General features: G+C 38.7%; 1 protein-coding gene and 1 pseudogene across 3 annotated transcripts in view; one reads left to right on the top strand and one right to left on the bottom strand.

Annotated features, from left to right (window-relative positions):
• IGF2BP3 (insulin like growth factor 2 mRNA binding protein 3) overlaps positions 1-12666 on the bottom strand; it is a 140812-nt gene that overhangs the window by 34236 nt on the left and 93910 nt on the right. For all 3 annotated transcript variants that reach the window (XM_032303934.1, XM_032303932.1, XM_032303933.1), the window contains exons 4-5: positions 8577-8628; positions 8421-8484 (exon numbers count right to left, since the gene is read on the bottom strand). In XM_032303934.1, coding sequence (XP_032159825.1) covers positions 8421-8484; positions 8577-8628 — 116 coding nt within the window. The remainder of the gene's footprint in view (positions 1-8420; positions 8485-8576; positions 8629-12666) is intronic.
• On the top strand, positions 7085-7464 carry LOC116568517 (annotated as a pseudogene).

The following is a 12666-nucleotide window of genomic DNA, read 5'->3' as shown; positions in this document are numbered from 1 at the left end:
ACTATCGTGCCTGGCATCTTTTACTTACAAGATTCATCTACATTATTGTGTTCTAACTTACCTACATGTTTTATAAGTGGACAACTCAACAAAAAATTGATAGACAAGATATGGCCAAGATTTCAAAAGCACACTTCTAAGAACATACACTCCCCAGTGTATAACAAAATTAAAAACATGTAAAGATCCCACACTTTTTCTGTAGGGTTACACAGTCTTTGCTCAGACTGTGTTCCAATGGGCACTGACTTTAGCCCAGGCAGGGAAAGAAAAACAGGCATGAAGCAGTTTCTCTCTAGTTGCTCAGAGTGGTCATTTCTAGTTCACACACTGTTTTCCTTATTTGCAGATTCAGTTTCTGACTCGGATGCAAAGATGGAAAAAAGCAGTAGTTTTAACATCAAAAAGGGCACCGTAAGCATGCAATTGGCAGACAGGGCATGCAGATGTTCTCAGGACCCCTAATTCTGCCCTCTCTTCTTCCTTGAATCCTCTGCTGCATCACTGTCCCACAGTGCCTAGAGCACAGAATGAACCCAGATTATGAAGCTGGTATCAAACAGAAATATACAAATAACAAGAAATTTCTCTGTCTGCATCAACTCCCCCAAGACCCTTCCCACAATCAATGTTAACTGTGAAAATGTCTGCAAACGGACCAGTACTTTCCATACATGTACACACGTGTGTATATTTTCAGTACCCCCTTTAAAAGCGTAATTGAACCTGAAACTAATGTAACATTGTGGGTCAACTATACTCAAATTTAAAAAAAAAAAATTTAAGAGGTACAAATTTTAGCTTCCTGTACTATGGATATAATGTACAACATAATAACAGTTAATTCTGCTGTGTGGTGTATCTGAAAGTTGTTAGAAGATTCTGAACATTCTCATCAGGAGAAAAAAATGGTTTCTTTTTTTTCTATCTGAGATGGCAGATGTTAACTAGTTTGCCTAGTAGGTAATCATTTCATCATATATGTTAAGTCATGATGTACATCTTAAACTTATATAGTCCTTTGTTAATTACTTCTCAGTAAAACTGGTAAGTAAGAAAAATTATAAATTATACCGACAAATGCACACATACATAATTTGAACACAAATATAGTAAAAACAGTGTGTGGTTCTAAATTAACAATATTTCAGTAATTTTTTAATTAAAAATTGCTTTAAGATACCTTAAAAAAGGGCATTTGGGTGGCTCAGTTGGTTAAGCGACTGCCTTCAGCTCAGGTCTTGATCTTGGAGTTCCAGGATGGAGTCCTACATTGGGCTCCCTGCTCAGCGGACAGTCTGCTTCTCCCTCTGACCCTCCCCCCGCCTCATGCTCTCTCTTTCAAATAAATAAATAAAATCTTCCAAAAAAAAAAAAAAAGATACCTAAAAACATAAAAGCATAATTGAGATCTTAATATAGTTTTTGGTTTTGCTCCCTCCCCACCAAATACATCTTGGGATATTTCTCAATGATCTCTTTTTCAGAGAACATTGTTTTCCTTTTTTTTTTTTTAATGATTTTATTTTATTTTTTTATTTGAGAGAGGGAAAGACTGAGGGGGGGGGCACACCAGCCACAGGGAGAGGCGGGGGGGGGGGGGGCGGTGCAGACTCCCCGCTGAGCAGCACCCAGAGATCATGACCTGAGCCAGAGGCAGACACTTAACTGAATGAGCCACCCAGGGCCTCCAGAGGATATTCTTATCCTAAGTTTCACAGGGCAATACCAGCACATATAGCACAACTTTCACCAATGCTCTGATAACAGAACCTTAGGTTAACACATTGTTCCTTTCTCCCTCTCCTCTTTTTACTTAGAGGAAAATGTGGAGTAAGGGCCAAAAAAATATTTTGGTTATTCTAAAAGATGACAACAGTTGAGAAATTTTATTAACATTTATGAGGTATACTTATAGAAAACTGGGATTGGGGGCGCCTGGGTGGCTCAGTGGGTTAAAGCCTCTGCCTTTGGCTCAGGTCATGATCCCAGGGTCCTGGGATCAAGCCCTGCATTGGGCTCTCTGCTCAGCAGGGAGCCTGCTTCCTCCCCTCTCTCTCTCTCTCTGCCTACTTGTGATCTCTGTCTGTCAAATGAATAAAAATAAAAAAATCTTAAAAAAAAAAGGCTAGAATTGCACACAAGTTTCAACCAATTAGATATTCATTCAAAGCAAGTTTTAACTATTTCAAAGGCCATGGTTAAACAGATCACTGGCAGTTCTTTCAAAACCATAAGGAAAGGGGCAGCTGGGTGGCTCAGTGAGTTAAGCATCCAACTCTTGATTTCGGCTCAGGCCATGATCTCAGGGTGGTGAGGTCAAGCCCTGCATTCCCGTGTCAGGCTCTGTGCTCAGTGGGGAGTCTGTCTCTCTCCCTCTGCCCTTTCCCAGAAAACTCCTGCGCACATATGCACCATGCTCTCTAACAAATACATCTTTTAAAAAAAAAAGGAAAGCTGAATGCAGTAATGAGGGGATCAACTGTATCTGTGGGCATAAAGGCAGTATAGTTTGCAATAATATTCCTTCCCACTATACAATTGAGTATTGCTAACTTCAGAAGGAAACAAGTAAAATTGGTGGAGATAAGTCAGTAATGTTACCCAAAAAAGGTAAATAACTTCTTTCTTGAGAGAGAGAGGACCATCCATAGACAGACACGGACCTCCTCCTCTGTAGGGATAAACAGATACACACGTTAACCCCAGAACACTTAGAAGCGCCTGGTGATTATATGAATAAAGTCACACGTGTCCCCAAGAAACAGCTCTCTCAACCTGGCATAAACTCACTTCCAAACTTCATTGCTTTGCTTTAAAAAAAGATGTTTGGGGGAAAAGAAAAAACTCCCTCAGAAGGTCAGACAGCATGGTGCTCCAGAAGCCAGTCCATAGCTGGGTCCCCAATGCTCCAAACTCAGACCGCTCCTATCAGAGGGCACTCAGCACATACTCTGTGTATCCCCCTGTCTAACTGCCAAACAAGAGTCTAGACCCCTCCAACCACAGTGCTCCAAACTTGGAGATAGCTCAGAAGGTACAAGAGTAACCTAACTGCAAACAACGGCTTCATCATGATTAGAGGTGGTAAGTTTTTTAAATTTTAGGTCAATTAACTTTAGCCTTTTTATGTCCAAAGTTTAAAATTCAGCTATGTCATCAGGGGGTCTGCTAACATTATAATATTTTCACCAGACCTACTGTTCATGCAAGATGTATGATAAACAATTATCATAATTACTCAAAATACGTGTTTCAGTTCAAGAGAACTCAAGGATGTTTATCAAGCAAGGGCAACCTCAGGATCCTGTTTCCCATCATTATAAGACTCTGCTCTGATGCGATTTTAAGAGTCATCAGAAGGTAGTAAGTAGTTTTGCTAGCTGGTAGCACTTAATCATATTGATAAGAAGTTTTTCAGGGTAAGTCACAGTGTAGAGGTGAAAGGGCCTTGACATAGAGAATTAGTAGTTTAACTCAAGGATGAAGAAGAGGGAGATAAAGAAGAATTGGGGCCCAGAGAAGTTAAACTTATCCAAGAGTAAACACATACAGCTCTGAGTAGTACAAAAGACGATGGACCAGGGATCAGAATTCCAATCTAACTTGAACAATAAGTAGCCAAGTAACCTTGGAAATGTCATTTTCTTGTTTGGCATTAGCCTCCTCACAGACAAAACTAAAAGATCAGACTCATAGTCCCTTCAGACTCTAAAACTCTAGACCTCCCTAGTGTGTATCACATAGCTCTGAACAAAAGGATGTTAAGCCATTATTGGAAAGTCAAACCATTCTGTTTTCTCCTTGTAGGAAGAATAAGAGGTCGAAAAAAATAAATAAGAGGTTGAGACACACAATTCTGCCATGATTAGTAAACATCTGGTAATATACCACTGCAGGGATGCAGCTTAAGGCAGCTATTACGGACAAAGCCCAAATATTTACCTACGAAGGATTTATTACTAAACTGGTTCTAAAAGCAAAAAAAGAAACCTCCAACAACCTGGCTATGCAGCAGAGGGCACAAGCAGGCAGAGGCAGAGAGAGAAGCAGGCTCCCCACTGAGCAAGGAGCCCAATGTGGACTCGATCCCAGAACCCTAGGATCATGACCTGAGCTGAAGGCAGCAGCTCAACCAACTGAGCCACCCAGGCATCCCTAATGTATGTATTATTAACCTTTGATTTTTCTTAGCCAGAAGATGGCAGGAAGTTCTATGTTAAATTCTAGAGACACAGTCTTACTCAAGAATCCTCTTAAAAGTGGCATTCATAGAGCTTTAAGTAACAAAGAGGAGCCACAAATGTTTCTAAATTAGGGCCCAATCTCCTGAGTATCGGTGGCCAGTCATTATCCAAAATGAAGTATACTATACAATAAATAATAGGGTATTACCAATAGCAATGAAAATGTTAGGAAAATGCATAATAGTGGCTACCTTTAGAGCTCTTACTACCTTCTGGGTATGATCACAAGTGTTTTGGAGGCATTATTTTAGTTTCTCTGAACATTCTCATGAGCTAAGGACTATAATGACTCCCGCTTTACAAGATGGGAGTGAACTAAAATAGATTAATCTGGCCAGAGTCACAGTGAGAAAAGTGGTGGTGCAGAGTCCATTCCATGGAACTGGACTCTGGAATATAGTCCCCACCCTCTCCTCCCACCTGGGTAAGCACATCTCAGTTACATGCACTCTCTGGTAACAGATGCTAAAAAAGAAGTCAAATGAGATTATCAATTTAGCTCTCATTACCTGAAGGCATGAGCTTTGGATGGCTGCCAAGGAAAGGGTTTGGTGAAATCCTATCAGGCCACTGTAGGCAGCAGTCATTCTGGAGCCCAGAGAGCAGGCAACCAGGGTTGAGGGGAGCAAGTACCAAAGGGACCAACCTTCCCCAGCTCAGTCTACTGGAAGCTGCTCTAGAAACAATCCAGAAACAGAAGGTTGAAGGTGAGGCCCTCTTTACTGGGTATCTCTGTGCCAGGCCATTTGATAAGACTGCTTTTTCTAAGTATATGTGTATATGCATGAATCTACTTGTTTCTTGTCAACTCTCATGAAAAAAATGGAGAATCAGAGAGGTCAAGGTTACACTCAGAGCTGTGTGACTCCAGAGTCCATGCTTGTTTGCTTGCTTGCTTTTTTTTTTTTTAAGGGCCATATGCACCTCAGTGTTCACAGCAGCAATGTCCGAGATAGCCAAACTGAGTCCATACTTTCTTCATTGCATCCAAAGCCTCTCAAAATCAATTCTCCTCACAGAGTAAGAATATACTCCACATCTTTAAAAAAAACTTTCTAGAGATTTTTAATGGACAACTTTCACAACATTGTTTCAAAAAATTTTTTTCCGTTTTTTTAATCTATTAACTTTCTCTGAAGATGCCATTATTTTCGAACTCTTTTAGATCTCAGGAATTCTTGAGGGGGAGAAGCCCCAATACGTTTATAAGGAAACAACTTGGAGAGGAATTGAAATCAAGTGACGCCCCTCCCCCTCGGTTAATCTCTTTCACCATAGGGAGGCACATCCTTGAGGACAGTGACTTTGCCTTTATTCGCTGGAATCTTTTGGTCAAAGTTGTAATCAGTAATTGTTAATTGATTAACTATTAGAATAAGGGATATGATGACAATTTCCCTCACTGAAATGCCCAATTTATTTGCTCAGGTTACCTAATTTATTAAATTACAAATTCCTAGTCTTTTACTCCCTCTTTGGTACCAAAGGACCCTGCCAATTTCCAACAACCACTAACCAAGTACCTTTAGATTAAACTGTCCCTGCACTCGCATTTCTGTCATGTTAGGATTAATGTCCACAGTAACTGTGCCTTGACTAGCCAGTCTATACTTCCTGTATTCGTACTCTTCTTAACAAGTTGAGTATTTTTTTGAAGAGGGAGGGAAGTGCTAAATGTCAACCTGTTCCTACTTAAGTTCCTTCTAGGGGTCTTCAAAGCTATGTAAGTTACATCTCCTTACAACTAAGTAACTGTTAAATTAAGTACTTCCCCCTTTACCTGGCCTCAATAAGTTTTCAAAGAGACAACTAGGACAGACCTCTACCTCCAAATATCCTTCGGTTTAACATGTTATCTCATATTTTCCATCTAACACAGAGTTGACTCTACAGAGTCTTCAAAATACAGATCTTTGTAAAAACTGAAATACAGAATACAAAATGGAACCCTGTAGTCTTACTGCCCTCACTTTGATGCCCCAATCTACTTTCCTGTTTTTCCCCTCACATGATATGGTTGAAGAAAAAGTTTTTTTTATTTAAAGCCAGTTTTACAACTTACACTACAATTTCTGTAATATCCAAACACCTCTTATAAACTTTTTTCAAATGTGTGCTTTGAAACATATTCAAAGTTTCATGTTAAAACATTAAAAGTGAATCCCATTCACTTTTAGGAGAAAAAATTCTCATTTAGGAGAAAAAATATGAAATTAACATAATTATTTACTACTTTTTACCCACTAGATCAGCAAAGTTTGATGAAGCACCATGACAGGGAGAATAAAGAGAAACAGATTCTCACAGTGCTGATGGGAATTTGAAATATTTCAAACTCTATGAAGGATAATTTGTCAGTATGCAACAACAGAAAAAGAAAGCAAATACATCTAGATATAGCAAATTTAATTCCAGGAATTTAACCTATAGCTGTGCTCATACACATGCAAAATGACACGCAAAAAGGAATTCACTATAGATTGTTCATAACTGTTAGAATCTTAAAACAACTTAATACCCAACCTGGCACTAAGTCATTCCATATCCCAACAGTCAAATTCTATGCAACTCTAAGAAATATATTTACATGTACGAAACAGTCAAATGTTAGAGTATCGTGTGCATGAAGAGGGGGAAATATATACTTGTTTGTCTTCTGTGTAGTTACCGCCAAGGAAGGGAACAAAGTAATTGGGGACAATATTGGGAGGAAGATTTACGTCTTTGCACCTTTAACATTTTGAACCATGTTAGTACTATCAATTAAAAAAAATAAGTTCCTGTGTGTAGACGGCGTCACCTGGAGCATGAGTTGCAGCATGAGGATACTGAAGACAATGGCTAAGAACAAACTAAGAGGGTAGAAGTCCAGGAATGTATTTCATATAGCCAGACAAAAAAACTCTTAAGTCTAAAAACAAAGCAAAACCAGTTACCACTAACCTTAAGGAGATAAACACTGTGAATAATGAAAACGTTAACAAAGTGAATAAAGCTTTTGTAGATACACAAAGGAACTTACACATTTCTCAAAAGGCCCTTCCCTTGAACCTCTGCAGAAACAACTGATTCCTCAGCAGTGTCACGAAAACAAACCACTTAATTTTGATGAAGTGACAAGATTAATGCCTCGTTGTAATACACTGGAGATACATCAAATGCCCCCAAAAGACCAATAAATTACATGTTTAATACCAAAAAAAAAAAAAAAGAAGAAGAAGAAGAAGAAGAAGAAGCTCCATTTGTGTTATGTGAATTTCCATCTCTTTCCCAGTCCTATCCTTCCTTTCATAGTCCCTCCTTGAGTGGGTACTGCCTTTGGTTAACCTAGCTCTATTCCCAGCCCTGCAGCAAACCTTCTCTCTTTCAGGGCTCAGGGTCAGGGAGCATGGTATGGTCTTTCCTCTCACCTTTTCCCACGCAGAGGACAGGCAGTCTGCTCCTGCCTGTAGTGTATCTAGAGGTGGGTAAGACTTCCATGGTCTCCAGACCCTCAGCACTGGGCTATAGGCACCTAGCAAGCCATTCCTCCGTGTTTGTGTTCTGAGTAGCTCTGTTCAAGCCAGTCTTTGTGACATCCTCATCTAGTCTAGTGCTCAGTCAGTTCATTAGATCACTCCAAAGCCTACAGAATTATCTTTTCCTAGAGGAGTTTTTTTCATCTGTGAAGTTCTGTCTGTCAATTGCACTGGAATCTATTTTTTGAATCTAAAGACAAATTACACTGATCCAATGTCTGCACACTCCTAAATTTAATAGTAATCATTAGAAAAATCAGTTACTAAGAAAACTTAGTATTTAACAGGGTGTTAGTTTAACACGTGCTCAACTTACCAGCTTTACATAAAATAGCAATACTGTGTGTAACATACCGATAAGAAAAAAAAAGTCTTTATATAATTTGGCAAGGATACCCAGGCCCAGAGCTTTTTGCAAACAGGATGTAGTTCAGCTTCACACTATGTCACTCTATTACTGGCATTAAAGACATATTAAAAATGTAATAAATCTTTACCAATGCTGATTCTTATTAGACATTCAAACTTAAAAAAAAAAAATTGCAGGGTCAAACTTCGCAAAATAAAACTTATTTCCGCTACCCAACAGCCCAAAATATAAGCACTGTACTTAACCTAGTTATTATATATAGATTAAAAGTTCCAAACTGCTTACTGTCTAGCTTGGTCCTTACTGGAATAGGTTACATTTACGACTGCAGTTTCCGAGTCAGTGTTCACTAGAGGAAGAGAAAAGTGAAGAGAAAAAAATGTTAGTTTTCTTTCTATTTTCTTCCTTTTACAAATTGAAAGCAATTGAGAAGACATGTACCTTGCTCACAGCTTTCCACCACTCCATACTGGACTAGTAAACTATCCAACACCTATCAGGAGGGCGAGAAAAAATTACAGATTTTCAATTTCCCAAAGTTACTAACAAGGTCAGAAATACCTTTTAAAATCACAAAGTAATTGTGATGGAAATGAGCAAAAAAAAAAAAAAATTAACTGGGGTTCTGGGACTACAGAAGCAGGGAAGGTACCATAGAGGGGCACAGTGGGCTTCTCTCCCCTGCCTATTCCCAAATGCCTGGTTTTTAACTCACTTCCTACGGCTAACCAAGAAGTTAAGTGGCTCAGCCAAGGATTCAAAACCATAGCCGCCTGATTCCTAAAGCTGGAGGAGAAAGAGCTACGTATTTCTCATACATATATATCAACACATCGTCTTAGGAGATAAGGTCCCAAGTCAAGTTTTATCTTTGAGATGTTCCTTTTCAAAGAACTTCCTTTCACAGCTATTTCGAGCAAATCAGAACAGACTACTCTCAAGGCAGACTGGCAAAATAAAAAGAATAGTTGATTTTCTACCAGAGTCTTAAAGATTAACCTAACGGAACTGAAATTAATTTAACACTGTTGGAAAATGTATAGCTTGAAACTGTTTTTACCATCTTTCCTGCAGCTGCATTATTATTACACTGTGCATGTTTTTTCTAAAGAGAAGCTGTTAAAACAGTAACAGTAACTAAATTCTTTTATAGTATAAACTGCAGATGTACATCTCATGGTCTCATCAGTATAAACCAAATTCAACTGTCCTTAGCTTCCAAGAATTGTAAAGCTTTTCTTGAAAAGTAAAACAAGTTTTTATTAATTTATAGTGAACCACTTACTCAACAATTTAATTGCAAAATTAAAGAACAATGCCTCGAGAATGTTTTCTACCCCCAAGAACACAGTAAACCATTAAGAAACACTAACTTTTTTTTTGTTGTTAATTCCCTACTAAACTTTTACGTAATTTCTTCATAACAAACACTTCCCTCATGTGGTATCTTTCAGGGGTTTATTTTGTTTACTGATTTAAGTTTGAAATTTATAGTAAGGTTTGTCTGGGGATGCACTTTAATATTTTCCCCCATTTTAAATAGGGCTAATACTTATTTGTGAACGGAAGAGTTGCCTATTTTTTTTTTTTAAGATTTTATTTGACAGAGAGAGATCACAAGTAGGCAGAGCAGCAGGCAAAGAGAGGAAGAAGCAGGGTCCTTCCTGAGCAGAGAGCCCGATGCGGAGGCTCAATCCCAGGACCCTGATATCATGACCTGTGCCGAAGGCAGAGACTTAACCCACTGAGTCACTCAGACGCCCCTAGTTACCTATTTTTATACCACAGTTTTGATGTAGTAGTGGTAGAGAAGGGGTTTAAGGAGTTGGGATAAATGCCAATTTAGTGTTAAATAAACATCATTCTTAATTTTTCCTAAAAGCAATTTGTTCAGTAATACATTAGTCTCCATACACTTTAGCTTACACTACCTTAACTTGTACTACTATACATATATATACATGCACACATTTATATGGAAATATATAATATATACATACACACAGGCATTAAATAAATGATATAATTTTTTAACTTAAAAAATCAAGGAAATGTAATTTTCACTGCATATATTATAGAAAGCTTAGTGTTTTTGTAACAAAATTGCTTGGGGGTACCTGGATGGCTCAGCTGGTAGAATGCAACTCTTGATCTCAGGGTCCTAAGTTGGAGCCCCATGTTGGCTACAGAGTTCACGAAAGAAACACACACAACAAAAAAAACTGCTGGTAGTTTTATCATTTATCGCTAATAATAAATGCTATTAGTTGTCAATGATCCTGTGTGTAAAATCTCTAGAAAGGTAATTAGAAACTACAATTCTATATACACTAAAAAGGTGAATTTTACTGTATGTAAATTGTATTTAAATAAACCTGATTCTAAACAAAACAAGAGAACACTATAATCCTAAAAACAAACAAAAAACAGGTCCAGCATCAGTCTTGGTACCTAGTTAAGAAACAAGTTAACACCACAACCTGAGGGGTTTTATCTAGACTCCAAAGATGAATTTCAATGGGCCTTTGATGTCTTAATTCAAAATTTTATGCACAAATTTTGGGGGTCATCACAACTGAGAGACAGAAGAAGGACTTCTAATAGCCCAATCTGATTCCCAAATCCTGGAAGAGCTTCCAACCCCCAAATGATTAAATGGTGCTATACTAACCAATTTTCCTTTTAAGTGCACCAGGCAAGCATTTGTCTCAATATGCTATGTCAAACAGGACTACCAGACTGTTTCACGCCACTCCAAACCTTCAACCCTCCAAAGACTAAAAATAACTTAACCCTAAGAAAGTCTGGACATTTTGATTCATCCTGCATTCACTAGGAAGACAAACATTCCTGTTACCTGTCACTTAACCACCATGCCCTGGGTTCTTGTTTCTTTTCAGCTGCTAGAACATCTTGTAGTTTCTACCTATCCCATCTATTTCCACCACCCATGCTTTAAATTTAACAGCTTTGTTTGAAGGTAAAAAGTAAAATAAAAACTTCCATTGCACATTTCTAACATTTCCATAAATCTCTTCAATTCTCAATCCTAAATGAATTTATTTTACTCGAGCCACAAAGGAAACATGTCTCTATGCGTCACTAAGTTTTAAATTCCAACCGGAGGGGAAAGAAGGCATCGAAGCAAATTAAAGCCTCCGAGGAAATGTCTTGGTGGAATGTCCCTTTTTTATATATTCAGGACTTAAAAATCTCAAATATTTGGCCTTTCAAAAAAGTTCATCCACATATACAAATAGCATCTCACAATAAATGCAAAGATTATCGGTGTCCTTCACATAGCTGTGGAGAACTAAGGTCATTCATAACTGTACAGGGTGCAAACAATCTAAGGTGAGGAATGGAGAGACAAATGTGGTACAACCATACAACTGAATATTATTTGGCCATTAAAAAGAATTCACTACTAACATACGCCACATGAATCAATGTTGAAAACGTTAGGTCAAAGAAGCCAATCACCAAAAACCAAAAACAACATGTTAAGTGATTCTGCTAGTAGGCAATGTCCAGAGAATGGAAATCTATAAAAACTGACAGTAAATTAGTGGTTGCATAGGGCTGGTGAGTGGGAATGTAGAGGGTGATAGCTGAAGAGGCTTCTTTCTGAGATGATAAGAAAGCTGATAAGCATTGGCTGTGGTGATGGGTACATGCATCTGTTACACCAAAAAACAACCATAACTGTAAATGGGTGAATTTTATGTGAATTGAATGTCAATAAAGCTGTCAAGAGTAACTAAAATCATGGCGACTGGGTGGCTCAGTCGATGAAGCATCTGCCTTCAGCTCAGGTCATGATCCCAAAGTCCTGGGATTGAGTCCCACATGGGGCTCTTTGCTCAGCAGGGAGCCTGGTTCTCCCTTTCCCTCCTCCTGCTTTTTTATATATAAAATATATATATATATATGGTCTAGGATTTTTTAGCCTTGAAGAGCTACTGAAATGCAATGAACTGCACAAAATTTTATCAGTTCTGCCATTATGTACACTCTCCTGAGACCACCACCCTTATCAAGCTAAGTTTCTTCATGCCCCTCTTCAACCCAGTAGGCTGGTTTATTCATACACAGAACACTGAGATAAAGACAACTGGAAAACTATCTTTGTGCCTCAGACAAGATCAGACTTCCTCTGCCACAGCAGACCACCTCAACACCACCACTCCTGCCCCTGACCAGACAAGCTGGAGTTCAGCAGCTCCCCTGTGGGCATTCACGGGCAATGCATGCCCTGCAGATAAACCTTCTGCTAACTGCTGATTCTTTACACCCATAGCTCATGAGGTCCCATCACCTCTGAACTAGCTGAACTGAGGGTCCGACTGACATCTTGCCTCCAGTCCACCACCATATCCTGTCACTCTTCTGCTTAAAGTTACTACTCCTCAGTGGCTTCAAATTTATGACAGAAATTGTCACAAATTCAGCATGGTGGAGGAGTACCAATGATTTGGTACTGCCTTCCTCTTCCATCCTCTTCAATGTACTTCCCACATACCTAGTGCCC

Source organism: Mustela erminea, chromosome 11 (assembly GCF_009829155.1).
Source record: "Mustela erminea isolate mMusErm1 chromosome 11, mMusErm1.Pri, whole genome shotgun sequence".
Taxonomy (NCBI): domain Eukaryota; kingdom Metazoa; phylum Chordata; class Mammalia; order Carnivora; family Mustelidae; genus Mustela; species Mustela erminea.
Note: the sequence above shows the minus strand (reverse complement) of the source record. Positions and strands in the feature narration are given on the sequence as shown.